The sequence below is a fragment of the Sceloporus occidentalis genome, unplaced genomic scaffold (genome assembly GCF_023333645.1).
Source record: "Sceloporus occidentalis isolate IW3139 unplaced genomic scaffold, rSceOcc1.0.p SCAF_2, whole genome shotgun sequence".
NCBI lineage: Eukaryota > Metazoa > Chordata > Lepidosauria > Squamata > Phrynosomatidae > Sceloporus > Sceloporus occidentalis.
The window spans coordinates 41557951-41582775 of NW_028316982.1; the positions used below are offsets into that span (position 1 = coordinate 41557951).

Below are 24825 nucleotides of genomic sequence, written 5' to 3' on the forward strand. Positions count from 1 at the left end.
GAAGCCCTTAAATGAGTCGTTGTTTTATTATTGTTGTTGATGTTCTTGCTGCTACTGTTGCAGCAGCAACTTATTTTTGGCACAATCACAATGAAGAAAGTAGTTCTGATTTTTTTGTCTGAAAGATTTTAATTAGTTGTTAGGAATGCCAACATTCTCTGGAATCATCCGGATATCTTTCCAAGCAAAAACTGTATTTATATCTGGACCTTGGCTTTCTCCTCATTCAACCTCAGAATAAATAGTAGGCCAGTGTTCAGTTACTTCTCCACTTACACACATTTTGATGATACTGCTGAATATGTTTGTGTGGATTTATTTACTACTGTTGTATCAGCCAGCATTTCTTTCCTCCTGAATATGACACAAGCAGCTGTCACATGAGGAACTTTTGGGAATTTAGTTTAATGTAACCTTGAGTCATAACATAATAATAGGAAATACATACACATTAAAACGATATTGAATAAAATGAAAAACTATAAGATACAAAATATAAAATAATAGTTAGAGCACATGATAAAAAGTCCACATGTTAAAATTGGAGATACCAACTATAGGCTGACCTATAGTCAGTATACAGCACATACCACAGGGTTCCTCTGGGAAAGCATACTTTGAGTTTTTCATACTCCTCCATCAGCTGCTATCTTAAAAGGCAGAAACAACACTTAAATTTATGCAGGTGTTGTACAGTATACAGTAACAAACAGTACTGATCACAGCCTGCTTCTCTAGTAAGCCTAGCCATCCATTATTCAAATCCAAGAGTATAAATATTCAAGTTTAAGGTGATATAATTCTTATTTGTCTCACAGCTCACCAGAACAGAGTGTCTGCAGTGATCTTTTGCTTGGAAGCTGAATGGGTTATCAGCACTGGCCATGATAAATGTGTTAGCTGGATGTGTACCAGAAGTGGAAACATGCTGGGAAGACACTATTTCACCTCCTGGGCTTCTTGCTTACAGTATCCTTCAAAGTGGCTGTATCTTTGTACAGGATGTTTAAAGCATGGACAAGGCAGCTTTGCTCTTCTGTCTTCATATCATATAGCCTGTGCCAAGTGATTGATAGAGGTGGAGTGTCAGTTTCTGTTATTGACTACATTATCACTATAAAGGTTTTCATATAATGGAATTTTAATCTTGTTGGGTAGTAATCTCTTGCAATTCAAGAATCCTCAGCTATTCCCAGCCTGTGTAATTGATACTGGTTGGTGCTCTTTTAGTGCCGTGCTAGAGTGGCTATCTATTCAGAAAGCTAACTCTCTGAATGTTCAAAAGACGCAAGACAAGTTTAGTTTGGAATGGAAAGAAAAGGCTTGTCAGAGAAACCTTGTCAGGGATTGACTAGGAATTCTTTATTACCTCACATCAATTTTATTATATTAGTTGGATAGATACACAAAGAATAGCAGCTGGTCTTTTTACCCTAGCACCTTTGTCCATCCGCCCCTCCTGCCATTGTTGAAGTTTGCTCAGATTAGTGTTGGAAGGGCTTGTTTTGGTAAAGCAAACCAAAGCATTCCAATAGCTAATTCTGTTGCATAGCAGTTGTAGAACAATGCATAGTTTTGGCCAGAGGTAGATATACCTCGGTCTTGTATGATCTCCTTCAGACCACAAAAAATATACCAGGCGATACAGACATATATTTAGTTTTTTTATTTATTTAATCTTTATTGGCATAGTTACACTTTAAAAACAAACAAATTTCTTCTTATTTATACATTATCAAACATAATATTTGTATATTCTCCCCCCTTCCTTCCTTCATTTTAGCTTCTTTATTGTTACTGTTGCTTTTACAGCTATAATCTTTTTTATTCCTCAGAATTGAAGATTTGATCCTTTATCTCACTCCTTATCTTTCTCTTATGAGTGTTTGCTAAGATTGTGCAATACCTTATTATTTGTATAATATGTTACGAAACATCTTTTTACATTCACAGACATATATTTATAATTAATTCCTAGAGGAGTACTGTGCTAATTTTTACAGCAAAACAAATGCATTATAGCTTCAGTTTTTATAGGCCCAGTCCAGTTCATAATGAGAGTAGATGTGTCTAGAAAAATTATGCTATAATAAGTGTGTTAATTTCTAAAATGCCTGAAGACTAATTTTACACAGACTTAAATAGTTCTAAGCCCATGTGCTGAGTACCAGAACTAAACGAATATTCATACACACAAATCCGGTCCTAATTTCCACAATTTTAATTTCTGCATAAAATTAGCTGTGGAGTAGAGATGGGGTAGTTTTGTTTTTGCTGACTTGGTATTAAGTAACCAAGACCCTCCTAGAGATCTACCAGTACTGTAAATCCAAATCTACCTTCTTCCCACTCCTTGCTTGGCAACTTTCCCTCAGGATATCTGTTTGGTCGCAACATGCTGGCAATATTAATTTCTAGAAGTTTTTTCTTGGTTTATTAATATTTTTCTTCTTTTGTTCCTGTATCTTCCTCCCCTGTAGACAGCATGTGGTATGTTAGTGAATTTGAAGGACCAACTGCAGAGCATAGCCTCCAGAAAGCCCTTTCAAAGGAAAGCTCTCCCAGTATTACTGCTTCCTGTGCACATGAATGGATTTTAAAAGTGCATGTTTCTGCTTCATATCTGTGAAATTCTGGAAGAATTCGGGAAGAATGTTTGGATGTATCTCTGGGAAGCATAAAGAATAAAGCTGGTTCTCTTGGAGGGGTGATAGGCTTCACATGGCTGTGACAAAGGGGAAACTTCTGGAGATCACTGATGACAGGGCAAGTTGGGAAACCTGAAGTTTGGCTGGCCTTTTTTTTTTTTTTTTTTTTTGGCCTGCTTGGCTCTTTTTGTCCTTTTCTGTCTGGTGCTGCTTTTGGTTCTCTGTCACCATGTCATCACTGTTCTTATTTCCAAGTCTTGTTTGTTCCAGCTCATTCCTCTCATCATGAACTGGACTGTGTCTATAAAAACTGAAGCCATATTGCATTTGTTTAAGATGTCACAGGACTCTTGATTTTGCTTGTTTGATCTGCAGAACAGTGCAAGTGCCATGAGGGAATGGCATGAGCAGCTGTAAAATGATAGCTTTCTTGGTTGTCATGGTGTGGCTCCTTTTCTTTCTTATTAATTCCCCCAGCCCCAGTGTTACAGCTTCAGGGGAAGAGTGGAGGATAGATCTCTGCCATTACCCTCTGGTACTTATGGGCACTTAGAGACAGAGACAGTGGATGTCACAAAGGCAGCTGCAGCCTTCATGAAATGTTGCAACTTCCCCACTCCAGAATTGGCAAAACACACTGGAAAGCAAATACATCAAGAAACAGATACTGCTTCAAATTGAGCATCCCTCTCTATTCTGTTCTTCCCTTTTACACTCAGCTATTGACAACAGTAGCCAGGGCTCATTTTGTCTTGCATTCCAAAAATATTGCAAAATATTTTTGTGGAACCGATAGCCTTTTAAAATCTATAATCCTCACAGTATCCCTGTGACAATTGTTACTATTTAACATTTTTCTAATCTACTCTTGCTTTCAAGTTCTGACTGAGTCTTTGAATCCTGACCAATAAATCAGTCTAGCATCATAGTTTGTTAATGATCTAGTATGATTTTCATAGCAAACATCCATAGCTCTTGATTGCTGAGGTTTCTTTTTCTTTAGAGGGAATTTTCCCTTGGCACTGCACTGTTTGCCGGAGTCATTAATATCAAGACAGATGATTATTTCAGTACCTTTTTCAAGAGTCTCTGAAGTATAATAGTTAATGAACCAGTTAGAAGAAGTTAAACAAACATGAAGAGCTATAGCATAGGCAATCAGAGTGTAGTGTATTTCCTAAAAGCAAACAGTAACAATATTTAACAAGTGACAAAATAATGCTGTTAATAAGGTTGCATGGCAGGGTGGTTAAATGTGTGCATGCTTGACCTAAAGCTATGGTAGCAATACTTTTGAGACAAGAAGCCTATAAGTCAAGACCAGAATATGAGGTAGGACACAAACTTTAGAGTGCTTTAATCTCCAAGCTTGGAATGACAAAGGGGAGAATTAGCACTGGCCTAATACTATGACAAAATGAGACCACAGGTTCTGCTTCTGTCTATACAAGTTTAGCCAATTCTTCAGATTCATCATATCTTTGTACATAGTTCTTTTCATGGATTTGACAAGGTTTGCTTAAAAGGAAATTGCACAGGGAACCAATAGCAACAGACATGTTCTTTTCCAATTAAATTTGAATCAATCAGTGAAGTCTGAGAACCAGCATTTTCTTTGTGTTAAGATCATAGCAAAGCTCTGTGTAATTTAGAAATTGCTTGTTCTTGTGTTGTCTGTTCTGTCTTTCATTTTGTTTTGGTTCATAGCGATATCCCCAGGGTGTGTCCAAAGCATGATTTCTGGAATGGTAGGAATCAAATTGTGTGATTAAGAACTATTTTGTGAGTCTACGTTATATTAGATCACTTATTTCCTCACCCCAAATGTTTTAATATTTAAATTAGTGTCTGGACTGGTAAGAGAGGGAGATCCTGGTTGGAGGGTGTGTCAGGACCTTCTTAAAGACCTAGGTTGCTTTTACCTTCCAGCCTCAGAAGGGTCCCTGTCCTTACCCTGTATTTTGATTGCTAGCAGGCACAGCTTCAGCTAACACTGATAATAAAACTACTTTCTGTACACATGTCTTCCTACAACTAAACTTTGACTCTATTTCTGTGCTACTCCTTGACTTGGCCACTCTAAGATATGACTTTGAAACCCAGCATGCCTTTGTTGGTGACTACTCTGGACAGATCACTTTGCTGAAGCTTGAACAGAACACATGCTCGGTAATCACAACTCTCAAGGGTCATGAAGGTAATATTTTTGTTTCTTTTCAGCTCATTCTCACACTGAGTTTTGTGAAGTGAACCACACAATAGATGCAGCTGGGCCTCCCCCATGATTTGTGAGTTGAGATCCACAAAACACTCTCTCAGTAAAGTCTCCATCTTAGTTCTTTTTCAGTTTTTGCCCTTTGATCTGACCAGTTCCATTGTTTGTTTAACATGCAAGTTTAAATTCTAAACCGAGGTAAATTGTAACAAGTCAGAAATTGGGCCTGAGCCTCCAATCACAAACCTAGTACTTGGAACCTACTGTTCTGTTCCAACAGAACACCCATTTCACAAAAGGCAAGCCAATGAATTATTATGAATCACCTGTAAATAAACTACTTAGTTTATTAAACACATTCAATTTACTCCTCCAGTCTTCTACCTCTGCCAGCCCATTCCTGCTTCCCTTTTCTTCATTTCACCAGCTAGCTCATAACCTTCCCAATCTCTGTCCTTTCCCCTCTCTCGTTCTTTTGTGCCCATCTCCAAATACTATGTTTAAGCATATAAACACACTTAATCTGCTGAGATTAAAAAAGGTAAAGGTATTCCTGTTCAACAAGATTGTCAAGTTATGTCCAACTGTAGGAGGCTATGCTCATCTCTGTTACTTAGCCAAAGGAGCCAGTGATCATGTGGCCAACATGATTCAACAGAACGCTGTTACCTTCCCACAGAATTGGTACCTGTTCATCTACTTGCACTTTTACATGCTGTTAAACTGCTTGGTTAGCAGAAGCTGAGGCTAGTGATGGGAGCTCACTCCACCATGCAGTGCTTGGGCCTCAAACTGCTGGCCTGCTGACCTTACAGTTGTCAGAGTTGGCATCTTAACCGCTGAGCCACCGCATCCCCGGCTGACTAGCAAGCATTTGCCCACACTTTTGTCTGACATCTTTCCCCACACTCTAATTTTTCAGGGAGCAGCAAAGGCAATTTTGGGTGGTCAATTTTACTAGGAGGGCAGCCATGGTTCAAAGCAAAATGCTAATGAGGCTCATCTCATGCCAGCTTCATTTTTCCAGAATAGAAGATTAAGAAGGCAGGTAGGTGGAAGCCAGTGCCTCACTTTGCAGTGTATCTGCCCATTAACCGTCTAGGTTACTTTTGGATCTCAGTTCCATGATTTCCTTATCATTGGTTGGCCGGTTCTTTGAAAATAATTGGTAGGGCCAGGAGGATTCAGGGGTTCAAAAGCAGGCATCTGCGCTGTTGGAAAATGCTACCTTATGTGAGACACTACACATAAGAACAAATAATTTTGAATTAGATGGACTAATGGTTGATAACTATTGGGCTATTTTCCCAGATGATTAATGGCAGTTCAGACTGGACCTATGTCCAGGCAGAATTGGTAGTGGTCTGCCAAGTTTGCAAAGTCAGAAATTAGCATCTCCTTAGATGGCAGTCAAACAAATTGACAAGTTGACACTAGATGGCAGTCAAACAAATGTCTATTGCTTGCTTTCAAGGCATTAATGGATTTGTTATGCCTGCTGCTCAATAATGTGTATGCATTTTTCCTACTGAATTAACCCAAATGATGCCATATTATTGTATATTAAGCAAGGACAAGAACATCTGCTAAGTTTTTTAGGGATTTTTCTGCATAGGATAGAAAGGAGTTTGAAAGGAACTTTAAAAATTTGACAAAGAAGCCCTTAGGAAGGATAATCACTTCTCATCTTTTTATTTTATCTCTGAGTGTCTTATTTTATTAATCTAAAAATAATTTCCTGTTTTCTAATCTTCACTGGTATTTGCAGTGACACATGGCTTGTTGCGACAGATGTGTCTTCCCATGATCTGAAAAGTGTGGTGAGCCCCACTGTTCCCCTGATTTTGGCAATGTGGGTGAAGCAAAAGCTTGGTGGAGCAAGCCAAGCAATGGGTTTTTCATTTTGATTTGGTTCCTAATACCATTTATTAGGCAGTACTCTTCCAAAACCTTTGTTCTTATATTCTGCTTCTCTGAGCATCTCTGGGGCCCCGCAGAGCCACACTGTGTTTCAGCTACGGGCTGTGGGTCACTTCTGTATATGCATGTCAGTATGCATTTGTCTTGAAGTACAAAGTTATTTCACTGAAGCTAGACTTGTCCATGCCATTTTATTTCCCATTGCTGTGTATGGATGTGAAAGCTGGACTATGAAGAAAGTTGATACAGCAAAACAAGCCTGAACTCTCCCTAGAAGCCAAGATTACTAAATTCAAGCTGTCATACTTTGGTCGTATCATGAGAAGGCATAACTCACTAGAAAAGACAATAATGCAAGGTGAGGTAGAAGGCAGCAGAAAAAGAGGAAGACCACATCACAGGTGGCTAGACTCAAACAAGAAAGCCACACCCCTGAATCTGCTAGATCTGAACAGGTCTACTGAAGACACTGTGTCTTAGAGATGTCTCATTCATAGGGTCACCATAAGTTGAGGCCAGCTTAAAGGCATCTAACATATACACACATCTGCCCATCCCTTCCTCCCCCTTCACCTTAGCTTCAGGCTCTCTGGAGAGAGGGGAGGATGAAGAGTCTTTCCTTCTCCATCAAACACCATCACTGCTTTGCCACAATCATTAGTAGTCAGGATCTTTGTTGGAAGAAAGTGGTAAGTCTTCTCCAAGCCTCGTTGACCCTGACTGCTTCTTTACTGCTTCATTAATGGCAGTAAAGAAATTATGCAGGCTGCTTCGGTAGTGGCTGCAATGGTTTTTGGGGTACCACAACCCAAAACTTGGTGCAAGTTGAACCATCCTTCTTTAATCCATTGTCTGAATCAGCATGTGGAGTTTGCTTATCTCTTACTTGGGAGCTCACAGTGATGTATGTCCCTGACAGAACAGATAATTAGTTGCTCAGCTATACACACTGAGGCCCAGCACCGATTAACTAATTCAGCTGTGCTTCTGAGAAAATTGCCAGCTTCTGTGTATCTTTATGGTAGACTATAAATACAGAACAATAAGAATTAGGTAGAGACAGTCAATATTGGGGCACTGCTGTACAAATAGAGACAATAAAGTAAATTTGCAATACACAGCAGGCTCAGATTAGCTGTCTTGATAAAAAGGAGAATGATCACTGAGAGTAAATTTCACAGGTTATTGTAGAGAGCAAACTAGTTTCAATTAATTGAAAAGATAATGGGGGAATAAGCCATGGACTGTGAAGGTGAGATGTATGTAAAATGATCGTATTTTGTTCATTGCTTATATATAAAAGTGCATTCTCATACTGCACTTTTTAGATTGTTTTGAGACAAGTTGCCTTCCTTGTTCATATTATTCTTAAGAAAACCCAATTCTGCTTTTCTTTCTTTTGTATGAACTATATTTATATCTTACCTTGCTTCCAAAGAGCTCAGTGTGATGCTTAGAGCTATTTTTATTCTCCCAAGAACCTTATGAATTAGCAGTAGTTAAGAGGTTAGTGACTGATCTTAGGTTACCTAGTGATCTTTGTGATGAGTTAGCATTTGAACTTACATTCCTCTTTTCTGATAGTCTTAACTGGTACACCATACAGGTTCACTTTATCAAAAACAGTTTTTCTTCTGTGGCTTCTTAAGTAAGATGAGGGGAGGAACAAAGACTTATAGAAAAGGGCTATACTATTGCAGAAGACCCTTCCTAGTCCACTCTGTTTGATTTTTTAAAAATTCTTCAACAACACAGGAACATCAAGATTGGACCATATTACACCAATATTAAAATTTTTACACTGACTGCCGATTAACTTCCGGGCGCAATACAAAGTGTTGGTCATTACCTTTAAAACCCTACATGGCTCGGGCCCGAGTTACTTAAGGGAACGCATCTCCCTACACAATCCACCCCGCACTCTCAGAACCTCAGGGAAGAAATTGCTGGAATACACAAAAACTAGACTGGTCACTACTTCCCACAAAGCATTTACAGCTGTGGCCCCAAAATTATGGAATAACGTACTCGAAGAGATCCGTCTTATTACCACACTAGAAGCCTTTAAGAAGGCTTTAAAGACGGATCTCTTCCAGCAGGCATATCCACTTGACTTGCTATAGTTGAATATTCCCACTCTGATTTGATAATACGGAAAACAGACGAAGATTTGGATGTGTTACTTCTCCTACAGCATCACTGCTGGTTGATTAGTATTGTATTGTATTGTTAAATAATGCTGTTTTTATCCTGTTGTGCACTTTGTAATTTGTATTGCTGATACTGTTGTGATCTCGCCTCGATCCGCAGGGAGAGGTGTGAAATAGAAATAAAAATTATTATTATTATTATTATTATTATTATTATTAATTCTTTAAAAATCCTCTACCTTCAATGTGAAGTAGTATAGTCCAACAAGAGCTGCATATTGTTATATTGCTTGTTTTGCTGCTATTAATGTGACTGTTTTAAAAAGAACGATACCAAACATAGTTTCTGCCCTGAAGCGAAGTATCACATGTATTAGTTGGTCAAGCCGCTGTTAGCTTTCCAAATTTTATCTAAATGAAAACATTTTTTTCTCCTCCTAACTAGGAAGTATTGCTTCCCTCTGGTGGGATCCTGTTCAGCGGTTACTCTTCTCAGGAGCCTCAGATAACAGTATAATCATGTGGGATATTGGTGGAAGGAGAGGCCGAACACTCCTCCTGCAAGGCCATCAGTATGTAACATTTTATTTTTCTAGTAAACATGCTTACTGGTTGAGTCCTTGGTGGTATTAATGTAGTGATGAGGAATTTTGTTCTGCCCTTTGTCTCTTGTCCTCTCCATCCACCCAAAGCAAGTCAGAGGGCTCTTAATGCTGCTCCTAAATGCATGCATTAATATATGGCTTTTTAATGGTTCTCAGAAAAGCATGTGAATCGAGTGGTAAAGATTTCTGCTCTACCACCCAAGACATTTCTTTCTCTGTGTGTGTGTGTGTATGTGTGTGTTCTATTTCAAGCTAGCCATATATAATAACTTGTTGTGGTAATATTACTCTTTACTTTACTTCCTTAGCATGCCAACAGAAATGGAGTAAATGCGGCAGTAGACATTTATCATACTAGCATTAGTATTCTTGTGTAGGAAAATTTCAATCTTTTCTGTAGTATTTTAAAATAAATTCTGTTGCTAGCCCTAATTAGGGTAGATTCATTGAATCAGCTGCTTTTACACAAGTGTTCATTTGGTGCACTACCACAGTTGAGATTAGCAAAATTTTCAGGGATGCAGTGGAATCAAAATCAAGGAATGTTTTTGCTAGAAAAAGGTATGCCACAATGGCTTTGTTCTTTTTTTGTTGATGGTCTCCTATTGATAATTAGTGCCTTCCATCAGAATAAGATTGTGCCAGTGATGAGATTGTGATAAGATTGTGCCTGTGAAAAGTGATCAGTGGGATCCCACAGGGCTCTGTTCTGGGCCCAGTGCTATTCAACATCTTGGATGACAGAATTGAGGGCATACTTATCAAATTTGCAGATGATGCCAAATTAGGAGGAGTAGCTAATACCCCAGAGGACAGGCTCAAAATTCAAAATGACTTGAATAGACTAGGAAGCTGGGCCAAAGCTAACAAAATGAAATTCAACACGGAAAAATGTAAGGTACTGCACTTAAGGCAGAAAAATGAAATACACAGGTATAGGATGGGGGACACCTGGCTGAATGAGACTATGTGTAAAAAGGATCTAGGAATCTAAGTAGACCACAAGTTGAACATGAGTCAACAGTGCGATGCACCAGCTAAAAATCCCAATGTGATTCTAGGTTGCATCAATAAAAGTATAGTGTCTAGATCAAGAGAAGTAATAATGCCACTCTATTCTGCTTTGGTCAGGCCCTACCTGGAATACTGTGTCCAGTTCTGGTCGCCACAATTCAAAAAGGATCTTGAGAAACTGGAGCGTGTCCAAAGGAGGGTGACTAAAATGGTGATGGATCTGGAAACCATGCCCTATGAGGAATGTCTTAGGGAGCTGGGAATGTTTAGCCTGGCAAAAAGAAGGTTAAGAGGTGATATGATAGCCCTGTTTAAATATTTGAAGGGATGCCATATTGAGGAGGGAGCAAGCTTGTTTTCTGCTGTACCAGAGATCAGGACCCGTAACAATGGATGCAAGCTACAGGAAAAAAGAGATTCCACCTCAACATTAGGAGGAACTTCCTGACAGTAAGGGCTGTTTGACAGTGGAACACACTTCCTCAGAGTGTAATGGCGTCTCCTTCCTTATAGATTTTTAAACAGAGGCTGGATGGCCATCTGTCGGGGATGCTTTGATTGAGATTTCCTGCATGGCACGGGGTTGGACTAGATGGTCTTTGTGGTATCTTCCAACTCTATGATTCCATGAACTACAAAAAAGCAAGAAATTTAGGTAAAATGTGTAATGCAAACTTTTTTCCCTTCCTTCTGCTACCAATCCCATTCTCAAAATTTATGAAAAGTTTAAGTTTGCAAAATGTGGAAAGAGAGTCACTGTACAGTGAGAAAACTATAATTCGCATGCCTCATCTGGCCTCTAATTCCGTTTCTGCTGTTCCACAGACACCCAAAGCCATCCCATCCAAATCCTGATGAAAAAGGTGTCCTAAAATAACACAGCTGTCCCAGCTGTGATCAAAACATGGTGATTTGGGGGCAGTTTGACCCCCATTGTTTCTTAAACCTTCCAAACCAGTTAATTTAGGACCAAACCGGGAACTGAAAGTTAAATGGAGTGGGCCAAGTAGACTCATACATATGTTAGAAGGCTGCATAAGTGGTTATTCTGAATACAAAACTCAATAGAACAGGGGAAAGAAATGGCTGTTTTATGTACTGTATATATTTGTGTATAAGTCGACACCATGTATAAGTCAAGGGCAGGTTTTGGGGCCAAAATCAGGGATTTTGATATGACCCCCCAGATAAGTCGAGGGTATAATTTGGGTTTCAGTACCCTTCCTTTTGGGAGACAGCTAAGCTGAGGAAGAAGCTTCAGAGTCTACCACTTGTTCTTCTTCCTCCACTGCAGCTAGCTGGGCTGTTACTTCAGAGGACACAGAGCTGGGGGAAAGCAGGGAGCAAGCATTGGTTCCCAGGATTTTGCCCAATCCCAGTGTCCTCCAACCTCTGCAGGACATAGAGACTGGGGAAAAGCAGGGAGCAAGCATTTGTTCCCAGGATTTTCCCAGCCCGATTGTCCCTTTGGGAGACAGCTGCACTGCAAAAGAAGCTTGAGGGGCAAGCCTATTACCATATTGCCCTGTATATAAATCTACCCAGGGTTTTTTGGGTTGCTTTTAAAAATTTCTCAACTTAAAAGCCAAGTATATACGGCATTATTTTAATTTTTTCTCCTGTTTTAACATATGCAGTCAGTGCCATCTTGAAAATGATGATTTCTGCAAGGGTAGAATGGTGGCTGTGACCCCCTGTTACTAGGCAGTTGGGTTCTAAAGTCCAATCATGGCCAATTGGTACCAACTGCGCAGTGGCATAAGAAGTATTATAATGTTTTTGGTAGGCCCTGCAAGATAGTTTGTGCTTTAGCCTGACAGTCCAAGGATATAAGTGTGGCTGGGAACAAGTGACAAGGTAGCATTTTTGAGATGCCAAATCACCTCACACCTACTCAAAAGCACAGTGTACCAAAAATTGTAAGGGTAGAGTCAGCATTTGCTTGTTATTGCTGAAATATAGAAACAGGTGGATGAAATTCACAAGAAGGAGAATAAAAATTCATAATTCCTGTTTTACCATCTGGTCCTATTTATGAAAGTGGCCAGAAAATAGCCAGCAGCAACACCTTTTACAGTGATGGTACAGAAGCGTCACTCTTTGACTTGGGGTTGACATGAACTATTTCATAGCAATTAATATCAGTCATGCATAGCTTGATTCATGCATAGTTATAAAAAGAAAGAAGGAAAGAGAGAAAGAAAACCCATTCAGAAACATTTTTTAAAAACCCCAAAGGCCATGTGACACCAAAGTGAATCTCAGTGACCTTGGATCTAAGAGATGTTAAGATGGAAACAAATATTAAATAAGAGATTGTTTCAACCACAACACACAGAAAGTAGTTACAATTCTATATTTAAAGCTGGTTAGTTAAATGCTGAAATTGTGAATGGTCTCTATTTCATTTTCTTTACAGTGATAAGGTGCAGGCCCTTTGTTACCTCCAGCTCACACGGCAACTGGTTTCGTGTTCCGCTGATGGAGGAATCACAGTCTGGAATATGGATGTTAACAGGGAAGAGGTAAGAATAGTTAGTAGACCAAACACTAGCTGCTCTCTTTGAGAACCTGTATGTCAAAAAGTGGAATGGTGATAAAAACAACAACACCTAACCCTTATCAACCAACTGCTTGTAGCCATGTTATATTTACTTGGGAACATTTTCTCTTCATTCATTTTCCCATACAGAGGATGCTTTTCTCTTAAAAAGAAAGAAGGGAGCAGTGAGGAAATGTAGCAGTACCTTAAGGCTAGCTGGTTTTTATTTTCTCATGAGCTTTCATGGATATAAACCCATTTCTTCAAATGCAATACTGAGTGGTATTAAGGCTTCAGGTATAAAGCATTATTATACAGTTGTGAGAATGGGATAGAATGTAATGGCATCCAGAAGACCTTGCCTACATTTTCAAAGGGCTGTGTGATACAAGTTTTTACAGTATGGTACAAGTCTTTACAGTGTGATACAAGTCTTTTCAGGATGAAACCAATAAATCATCTTATCAAAAGTCCCAGGGTTCAAAACTCTCTGAGAAGATTCTTTTTGTTATATGTGCAGTAGTGAGGACTCTTGTATTAATGTATGTAGTGTGCCCTGAGGCAGTTGCCCTTATTCATACCTCTGCTAATGGATTTGAATTTGTGAAATAATTTAAGTCAACCATTTGTCTTTCTAGTCTTGTTTTATAATTTCTTTGTTCAATGACTCCAACCCTTACTGTGTGTCCAAGAAGGTTGGAATGTTCTGCAACTGATATGAGGGTGTTGCTATTTCTAATGTCAGATATGTGTCCGTTAATCCTCTAGCCTGTCCTGTTTGTCCTGTGTAGAGGGGCATTGCTGGCATAGGATGATATATGTCACATTGGGGGAAGAGCAAGTAAATGTACCTCTGATGTTGTGATGTTTTTCTCTTAGAAATTCCCACATTGAACTTGTATTCTGATTATTCTTTTAACAGCAACAATAATAAATCTGTGGATGGCTTCCATTTAAATCTTTCCATTGACAGAACTACTTCTGTCTGTGGAACAGAAGGGAAGTGGTTCCCTCTTTGCCCCTACACCCCCCCCCCCAATGTTTCCTTAAAATAATTTCTGGAGGGTTGGGGGACCCTTTGAAGCAGTTATTAGGGGAGCATGACAACTGCAGGGAAATGGCCAGGAGGAAAAGGTCCTCGTGGTCATATAATATGAGATTGTCATCACATTTCAGGATTGTTGTAGCATCTTCAGAGGCCAAAATTTCTTTCCTTTCCTCAAGATGGGATAGTAATGAAAGCTCCCAGGACACCTTACATGCAACTTACATTACCCAGGTCTCCCCAACTATTATATGAAAGACTTAGAACTTTAAAGATTCTATGATTCTTTTTTTGTTAGACTTAAACCTGCAAATATCTACCTGTGAGGAAGCAGATTAGAGAAAATTCTATTGCTTTCATGGATTTTCAAGTTTGCAGGGAGGACAGGAATAGATGCCAATGCATATACCAAATATCAGCCTAGGAAACTGTAAAATTAATTGCTTTAAATGGCATCTGTAGTGCTCAGGAACAAGAACAGGACATGTTTAACGTCAGATTATGAGTGAAAATGGAAGGCATAATTATTTGACTGTGGAAACCTTCAGATTTTCCAATTATTCAGTATCTTCTTAATCATCCAGAAGCTGAGAAGTGGGGAGTTTTAAAGCTCTGCAGCAAGCTAATAATTCAGCAATGGCAGGAGAGTCTTCCTCATTAACATGGTCATAAGTAGAAATGCCACAGTGAAGGGCAAAGTGTGGGAGGTGCCCAAGATCTTCAAGACTGCCACAGTTTCAACAATCCTTCATGTACACAGCTTGACACTGAATTAGTCTAATTATGTCTGGAGGGTGGCAGATTTTACAAGGCACACACTGGTATTTCAAGGACAGAGCTTTAAAAGCTTCCGTCTTTCAGCTATAGAGCCTTAATATATTTTTAATTTTGTTGCAGATCCAAAGCAAAAGCAAAATGTTGACAGTTAAATTCTATTGACATTTTTAGAATTTGGGGCAATTTTTCTCGATGTTATTAAAATGCTTCTGTTTGCCCTTTGGTTTCCAGGCCCCTCAGTGGTTGGACAGTGATTCCTGTCAAAAATGTGAGCAGCCTTTCTTCTGGAATATAAAGCAAATGTGGGACACAAAGACACTGGGGCTGAGACAGGTGAGGCTGTGCTTTTACTTGCAGAGTTTTAGCACCAGCAATATACTATGTATGCCACTGTATGGAGAACAATTACATTCACAACAGTGGTTAAGTTTCAGCACTATACTTGCACCTGCTTGGATACACCATCAGTAGTGCCCCATTTCTGTCCAACCCATCCCTTCAACACACTCTTTGGAAATGGAATGGTCCTATTTTAGCAACATAGCTAATCAAGACCATAAATGATCTGCAGTGGATCCAGGTCTTATGTTAGACAAGGGGTGGGCAGCTGTCTGGGATTAAAGGGGTCACGTTGACCATCATACCTGACCTTGGAGGCTTGCACCTTCACCTGCAGAAACATGTTGAATTCTTTTTGCTCCCCCCCCCCCCCCCCCACCATTGTCCTCTAGAAGCTATGTGGGAGCAAATTAACCACAATCTTGGTCTGATCCATCTCTCTGATGCCCATGTCTTTTGGAGATTAACAGGCTGAGGACTTGTCCTTGCCCTGTTAATCCTCCATAATGATAGTGGTGGGGAACGACCACAGTACTTTTTCTGTTTCCCTGACTGTATTTCTGTTTTTCAATTCACCTAGCATCACTGTAGGAAATGTGGCCAGGCAGTGTGTGGCAAGTGCAGCACTAAACGGTCCAGCTATCCCATCATGGGCTTTGAATTTCAAGTCCGAGTCTGTGACTCCTGTTTTGATTCAATCAAAGAGGAGGAGTGAGTATTTTTCAAAATGATTGCTTTGTATTGCATGTGTCGTTACTTTCTTGCTTTGAAGGATTTGGCTTGTTGCCCCATAGAGTAGTGAAATGAAGTGGGAGGATCCTTCTTTGCTAGAGTGGAAATCTTTTGGTAAATGAGCCAAGAAATTCTACATATCTGTTACCTGAATGACTTAGGGAGCTGGGGATGTTTAGCCTGGAGAAGAGAAGATTAAGAGGTGATATGATAGCCCTGTTCAAATATTTGAAGGGATGTCATATTGAGGAGGGAGCAAGCTTGTTTTCTGCTGCTCCAGAGACTAGGCAATGGATGCAAACTGCAGGAAAAGAGATTCCACCTCAACATTAGGAGGAACTTCCTGACAGTAAGGGCTGTTCAACAGTGGAACAAACTCCCTCGGAGTGTAGTGGAGTCTCCTTCCTTGGAGGTCTTCAAGCAGAGGCTGGATGGCCATCTGTCGGGGATGCTTTGATGGTGATTTCCTGCATGGCAGGGGGTTGGACTGGATGGCCCCTGTGGTCTCTTCCAACTCTATGATTCTATGATTCTATGAATTATCTTCCACTCTAATGCTCTTCTGATATTTCCTCTTTCGGCTAATCATGCTGGAATCTACAACGTATGGCTGGAAAAATAGGTTACAAAATACTGGTTTCTGCTAGCTGGCTGTGAAGTCCATCCTTCCTCCTCTGCAATACTATATTACATGAGTTTATCAACACATATGCTGTCCAAAGCTATATATCTGAGGATTTATATGGATCAGAGATCTGTGGCCCTTCAAAAGTTATTGGATTCCCACTGATGCAGTTTGTTTGTTTTTTCCCCCTTGTCATATGAGACTCTTTACAAAGCTTTGTCTTTTCAAATTTTTATCACTGCTCTATTCTTCCATGACCACATTTGTTTTGGAAGATGTGGGTTTCACTCAAATTCTTGCTTTTATTTTTTTATCTAGGAAATATGTGCCCCGCGGCTTGAGCGCATAAGCTCAAGTCCGTGTAAAGCGCGCCCGCATATGAGGCGGGCGCGCTGTATTACAAAAATGTCCAAAGACTGACTAGTTGAAAAACTAATCACTGTAATGTTTTATGCTGTGAGTTTTCATAGTTTTTATACTTCTAAGATGGCAGAATTCAAAGATATAGCCGTGTTAGTATGTAGGATCAGTACATAAAGAGATTTTATACCACTTTTCAGACTAACTGAAATAAACAAATTGGCAACATGAGCTTTTGTAGACTTCAATATACTTGCATCTGAGGAAGTAGACTGAAGTCTATGAAAGCTCATACTGTCAATATCTTTCTTTCTGTTAATTTTGAAGGTTCTAAGATGACAGTTTTTCCATGCTAAATTGCTCTCTCCATGGAAAAGTTAACACTTAAGAATTGCTTGTTGTATTTTTTAATCAAAATTCATTGTGAAATCAGATTTTTGTATTAGAACCTTCTTTATGGAAGGCCCACAGAATTACCTGTTTCCTCTTTTGATAGCCTCCCATCACTAGCTGTGTAATCCATTTGTACTGTGGCAAGTAAATACTACTTTCCTCTTTATGCCTAGTGAAGCTGAAAGTGTTTTAGTTTTCAAAATTAGGAATAGTTCAGGGGTAGGTGAAGTGAACCCATTGTTTATTTATAAAACGCTGCCTAATTTCCATCTGCATCCAACTACAGACATTAATTCATCAGCATATTCTTCAGCATAAAGCTACAATCTATGCATTCGTACCTCAGAGCTCCATTCATTCCTTTAAAGTTATCTTCAGAATAAATATGCCGAGGCCAAAAATGACTCTTCTTCAGCTAGATGCATTGAAACCTTTAGCTTTTATTTACCAATGGAAATGATCTTACAAAGGAGATTTTCTCATATAAAATGCATATTCTAGGTAGGAACCTCAGCAAAGAAAAGAATCCAGAGGTTTTGTGTGGGTTTTTCGGGCTATGTGGCCATGTTCTAGAAGAGTTTCTTCCTGACATTTCGACAGCATCTGTGGCTGGCATCTTCAGAGAAATGTCAGATGCTGGTGAAACATCAAGAAGAAACTCTTCTAGAACATGGCCACATAGCCTGAAAAACCCACAAAAAACTATGGATGCCAGCCATGAAAGCCTTCGACTTCACAAAAGAATCCAGCTTCTGTTGGTTCTTCTCTTTGCTCTATTTCCTTTCTTTTTTGTTGGTAGTTAAAAACAAGCATGGGTTTTAAAAAAAAATAAGATGGGATCACATGTGAAAATTGCAGCCCAAAAGAATCACCAAGAAGTGTCCTCAGTTTTAACATTCGAAACCATCAGTCCTTGCTTGTTCCAAAAGATTGGGATTGATAAAATAAACTGAACAAACATTCTTTGCTTCAACCTGTACTCAACCTAATTTGAAAGGCCTTCCAACCTTTGCAGACCTCTGGCCAGAGTGATCTATTTCTCTCCAGCAATGTTCTGGGCAAGAAAGTAGGTTAGGGAAGAAAGAGAGAGGTAGTGGCAGGTGCAAGAGAATGAGTGAGACAGAAGGAATGGCTTCTTCCACTACCTCCATATAACACGTATGGCAGATAATTGCCAAGGGAATTTTCTTCAGAAGAAAATTTCCTTGCCCCAATCCCCGACGGCGATTGGCTCATTTCTTATCTCTCCATGTCTCTTCGGTGCCAGCTAATAATCACAAATCACAGTAAAAAGCCTCCCTGAGCTTATCTCCTTATCTCTTTATCACTACATTCACTTACTAGAGCAGATAGAATCTGTTACCACAATGACCCCAGTGACTGCATTTGCTGAATCCTACTTATATATTGGAATTAATGTCTGCCTGCCATTCCTCTGCCTCCCACAAATTCACAAAACAATGTAAAGCCCATACCACATCTGTTCACCTGAATTACAGATTACCTTATTGATGATATGTAAATAGCCTACACAGGCTAGCAGATCAACCTTAACAACTATCTTAACCTCATTTAGTTAGTCTAGGACTAAGAGTATTTTGAATTTAGCCATCTTTTTTTAAAGTGAGGAATGTGGGGTGCGGGATGTGTATGCCAGAGTTCTGAATTCTTCCCTATTTAGAGATCCAATTAGTACTTTTAATGAATTGGCTTATTGTTCAAATGTCATTCAGATGCTGACTTTAGACATGGCACATTTAATTTCCAACAAACCTATTCCTCTCAAGTGTTTTGTGTACTGAAATTTTCTGTACCTGAACAGAGCACTGCCTAACATATTTAAATTCTGGTGTTTTTCCCCCCTCAAGTCGTACTTCTTTGGCAACTTTTCATGAAGGAAAACATAACATTTCCCATATGTCCATGGACATCTCGCGAGGACTTATGGTGACATGTGGAAGTGATCGAGTAGTAAAGGTAGGCATTATTTGTTCTAACTTGGCCCAAATATTCCAGAGACTACTGACTAACTTGCACAGCTTCAGAAACAGAAGCTTAGTAGAAAATATTCAGTAGAACTCAGGAAAAACGTGCATACTCAAGATGACATTTTAAATAAATTTAACAGAGCAGTTGCACAGAAATACAGTAGGTGTTGTGTCTTTCCCACTGTTTGTGACACCTAGAGGAAAATAGCCCCTATCTGTTTGGGGCTGGGGCAATATTGCATCAACTGCCTATTGAACTATATCTTTAGGATCCAATGTAGTGGGGAAAAAGGTGTCTTACCTTCCCTTGGGTGCCTTATACTGAAATGGATTTGATAGTAATTCTAGCTGCTGCTCCTGTGCCAGTGGAGCATTTAACATCTTCCCTTGCTGAAAAGACTAGTAACCGATGCCTTGTGTTTCTGTGTTGGTGCATTTGTATGCCTTCCTTTTGTGGATTGTAGAGATTTGACATTTGCAGTAAATTAAAATAAGAGTGAGTTTGATAACTGGAGGCAGTATATAAAAAGCAAATAAAGTCTTGTTAGTCCATTAAAAAAAATCCACAATCCAAAATTGGATCATATTTGGTTAGGACAAAATGACACAAAACAGTGAGAAAGGCTTGATTTTCTCCAGAACTTTTCAAGTTGGATACATGGTTTGATATTGTAGCTATATAATCTTGGGATCAAAGGACTCAGGCTCAAAATGGAAACCGCAAACTGAATTACTGGTAGTTTCTGCTACATGCAATAGGTCTCAAGTTACAGTTAAGGTTCTGGAACAAATTTGTAATGAATGAATGGCCTGTACTGTGTAACACTTGTGTATTTCCAAGTAATATCTTGTTGAATTTGGCCATAAATCTGTTTAGGTGAGTCCTGTGATTCATAACTTCCAACTGGGTAACCTTTGAAAAATTCGTGTGCAGGATATGATGGGAGATAGTTGTTTGCCTTTAGCATCTGGTAATCAAGAATATACTCCCTTTTAAACACATGCTATATGCTATTTAGCTGTCATGGCTATCAGGCATTGGTTGACTCATCCTTTATTGATTTGGATTAATCTTAACAAGAATTTGTGTGTCAATATTCCTAATCAGATAAATTTAGTTTTTTGAATAAGTGGTCTATTGTCAAGTCTTTTTAAAACAGGAAGGCCTGTGCTATTTACTTACCAGAATGTTGTAAAGCCTCTGTTGATCTGGAGTATTTTTCAATAGTATTTTCTAAAAACAATAATAACCCTGTTTAGCATCCAAAAAGGTTATCTCTGTTCTTGAAATACAGACCTTTCTTCTGTGCTGCTTATTTGGACAATTTTAGTTTTTCAAAGATTAAACATAGTGTCTGTCTCATCCTCATTGCTTGCTGTCCTGAATAGACCCTTTCATGAGCTTAGTAACAAGCTTGTAGTGCATAATGCATCATCTATAACATAACAGATTAAGCTTAAATAGCTGACTAACTTAGTTTTGTACTGGATCATATTCTGTTACCTGCTAGATTTTTTGTTGTTTGTTCTTTTGTTTTGTTGCAAGTTACTTTGGATCCTTTAATGATAGGTTAGATACCAGTGTTTTGAAGTACCATAAGTGGCAAAGATTAATCATTCAGCTTCACCATATGGGTCAGGAACTCCTACTGGCTCACTTAAGGTAGGTCACAGCAGAAACACTACTGACACAGAAGTATAGGGTGAAAAATTAAGGCAACGTTTCCAAATATATGTTTGGGCTAAATGTAAGTCATGGGTATGAAAAAGTTGAAGATAGCTGTTGTAAATCACTCAGAGGCTTTAAAAAAAACCCCAAACCTTCTGTATTCTGTTTTTCAGATATGGGACATGACACCAGTAGTAGGTTGTGGCCTTGCAACTGGATATGCTTCACGCTGATTTGGGTCTGCCAGGATGACATACTTTAAGCATCAAATGGATACACACTACCTTTTGGGACCCAAATAATGCTGTCTAGTTGACTCTGTGAATGCTCTTTTCCAAGATGAACAGCCACTTTTTGGGTGGAGCAAAATTCATCTTTACAATTTACCAAGAATGGCAGAGGATGATCAAGTACATGTTCATTGCCTGTGGAACAAACACAGAAAAAGCATTTATAGAAAACAAAACATTTGGCCAAAAAATGACTATTCATAACTTGATTTACACATAGTATTCAATGTCCTTTTCTCTGCTGAAATAATAGTGTACAGTGCCGAAAGGTTAAATTGAGTGCAGTGATGGCAAAACATGTACAAATAGTAGTAACTTTTTCTCAGTCCTTGTAAACCATCCCTGTAGACTAGTTTTGTCTTAGGAACAGTCGTGAAGGTTGGCTCACAGACATTGAGTAAAACTGCCAGCAGGATGAAAGAGAAATACTTTTTCTTTTCCAGCACGATTGCAATAAGGGTGAGAATGTTGGTTAGAATGTTCAGAAGTATTTTCTACTAATTCTATTTGTTATTGACCCCTACAGAGTTGCTCATAACTGTGTGAAAATTATCTCCAAATTGTCACAAGTAGCTTTTTATACCTAACAAAATACCAAATTCACAACACCATTTTTAGTGTTGTGAAATAAACACAATGTATCATGTGCCGTGTATTGACAGATATATTCCAATGGAGGCTAAATGAAACTGAAATCTGCCATCTGTTGATTAAATAAGTTGCTATGGTCTTCCCTTGCCCCTGAAATTCAGACTTTGTGTTTTTCCACATCCAAGGAGGATGTTAATGAAGTGGTAAGTCTCATCTTGATGTTATTTAAAGTAAGTGGTGAATGTCATTTTTAAAATCATTTAATAATAATATTGTACAGGGGCCTTTGGTATATGTTCTTCAGTTAAAGTGACAAAGCTGTGGGGTTAAAAGTCTATCCCTTTTGAAAATGAAGCTCATTTGCTGTATTACACTACAAAATTATGAGAAGGGAATAATCTTTGAAAATCCAAGCTTTTCTTGCCTGAGAGTGAGTTAAGATCTGGTTTGTGTAGATTGTAAGGTTCTCTCTAGATAACAATATCTCTCGTCTCATTGTGTAGTGTTCATCTCTAAGAGGGCCTAACTGAAAATATTGTGTTAAATGGAAAAAAGAAAACGTCTTAAGTATTTCGCACAAAGCCACTATTGATTGTATACCATTTTAAACTGAAAATCCCTTGAATACAGTGAACATTTGTATCAAGTGTTTCATCTTTTCTGTTCTTTAAGTTAAGGGGTTATATATGAGGGAAGAAAAATATAGTAATCAAAAATGTTACTTAAAGGGGAAACTGTTCTTTCCCCCTAAAAACTGTCATAAAATAGGGATAAATCAAGGTTGTGTGTTACACTTCTGAAATTTTGGTTTCCTAACAATAACATGAAACCTCAGAAAAGACATTTATTCCTGAGCCTCTGAATTAACGACACTCCATTTTGAAGGCAGACGAAGAATAAATAGGAAGTTGGAATCAAGCATTTGAGCTAGTTCATTTGTGTGGGTAGTTTAAAAAATAGTAATTCATATAAGAACATTTTCTTCAGAGTGAATACATTGATAAGTCCAAGATACATGGTCTCATCAAACTGATAAACTCATACTACTCAAATGCCTTATTGGTCTGTGGGAGAAACTGAATTTAACTTGTATGGATTAAACCAGAATGAAACTTTTCACCTCAGTGCCAGAAATACTACTTTTTCTGGACATGTGCATCTATGTTTAAAAAAAAAGTTACTTTACTTGAAAACATATCTTCCCTCCTCCCCCTTTAAATGCCTGTTATCGTCTGCACATGTCCCTTTTTTCAATACTGGAAATGGGATAACTTGCTGGCCATAGACAAGCACCCAACATCTGTACATTTACATACAGAGTAGATTCACTTTTAATTAGTAGTATAAACCACAGAATAATTGCTTTCACCTTTGGACAGTTACACTCCTAATCTTCCATAAATATTTTGCCAGAGGTTGTTGAATTTGCTCCATGACGGAGGGAATATATAGATTTGGGGGGGGGGGGGGGTAGCAGAATTAACTTTGCTAAAGCCAACATATTAGTGAAATCTTGTTGGTGAAACAGCAGTCTATATTTCCATTTACTCAAATTCTCCAAATGTCATAGATCTTTGCTTAAGTTTTATTGCTTGCTTTTGTATAGAAAAATGATCAGGGGGGAGGGGGGAAAGGACAAGAACCATGCTGTGCACTGTAACACTGTCCTTGTAACTTTAATGTGCAGTTATTTAGACTTGACATATTTACCCCCTTTCCCCCCACAACCCTATGTTTCCTCTACAAAGCCTTTCTTCATGGGGGGCGGGAGCAACAAGTACTAATGCATTTTTCTCTTATTATTATGTTTCTGTGAAAGACTGTATCATTCATTATCAGATGCTGTTGTTGCTGTTCATTGTTCCCCTCTTGTGTTGTTGTTTTTTTGGAGGGAGGGAGAACTTTGATTATTGTACAATAAAAAATATTTCCTGATAGTACTTTCTTTCCCTTCTTTCGGATCACTTGTTTTCTTGGGCAAAGTAACCTTGTGTAATATGTGCTTTGTTGAAAACATTGTGCAAATAGAGGAGCAGATAGATGTTGCTAACTAAACATGGAGCATCAATGTTTGCTGCCTTTTCTGGTTCCAGGTAGCCTAGAGGTACCTACTCCAGGTAGCCTGGAGTAGAACATGTAGAAGGAGTGGTCTTAAATGAGAGAAATGCATAGCTCCATGTGCTTGGTGTGTTTTGCTTTTGCAGTGCAGGAGCAGAGCAGAGAATCAAGGTTAAGTATTGAAACAATCATCTTTTCTATGTCATTTTCTACAAGCCTGCTATAAAATAAGACTAGAAGCCTAACTAAGCACATTTGGGGGAAGGGTGGCTCCAGGTGATCCTACCATAATTCCCCTTGGATAGCTATCCTACTAGGGTCGGATGGGCTGCGGTGCCTCACAGAAGAATCTGACATGGGTGCTTTATTTGCACTTAGTAAAAATAATATGTTTAGAATTGTTTAACTTCAGAACTGCATGTGCTGGGAAGGAGTGTGATAAAGGTGAAAGACTCCATGACTGCTTCATTTTTCAGGGATCCCCAGGAAGGCCTCCATTTGTGTTAGTCTGGGAGTTTGTATAATTAATTCTTACCCCCATTTCAACCTGTTGGGATGGGGAAATGTCAAACAAAACAAGAAAATGTACCACTTACCTAGCTGACAAGCAGCTAGGTTTTTGAAGTGGTGGTTGAGCTCCCCTTTCATCCATTCCCCTAATGCTGCATTGCAAGTATACCTCAGTTAATAAAGTATATGTATTCCTGAGCATTGCTTCCTTAACAAAAAAACAAACAAAAACGATACAAGTGTCAGAAATAACATGAAAATAAAATGGATAGGTTCCTACACCACAGAAAAGCAGTTCAACATGTTTCAGAAAACTTAAAACAGTATGCGTGTGTGAAATGAAACAATCAGATC

At 38.8% G+C, this 24825-nt stretch overlaps 1 protein-coding gene across 4 annotated transcripts in view; it reads left to right on the plus strand.

The window, feature by feature from the left end:
• Positions 1–23375, plus strand: part of LOC149318201 (WD repeat and FYVE domain-containing protein 1) — a 40506-nt gene extending 17131 nt beyond the window's left edge. For all 4 annotated transcript variants that reach the window (XM_089509228.1, XM_089509230.1, XM_089509229.1 and 1 more), the window contains 8 exons: positions 819–969; positions 4733–4845; positions 9379–9505; positions 12972–13077; positions 15148–15249; positions 15836–15966; positions 19234–19342; positions 21196–23375. In XM_089509228.1, coding sequence (XP_089365354.1) covers positions 819–969; positions 4733–4845; positions 9379–9505; positions 12972–13077; positions 15148–15249; positions 15836–15966; positions 19234–19342; positions 21196–21255 — 899 coding nt within the window. In that variant the 3' untranslated portion in view covers positions 21256–23375. The remainder of the gene's footprint in view (positions 1–818; positions 970–4732; positions 4846–9378; positions 9506–12971; positions 13078–15147; positions 15250–15835; positions 15967–19233; positions 19343–21195) is intronic.
• The last annotated feature ends 1450 nt before the right edge of the window (positions 23376–24825 follow it).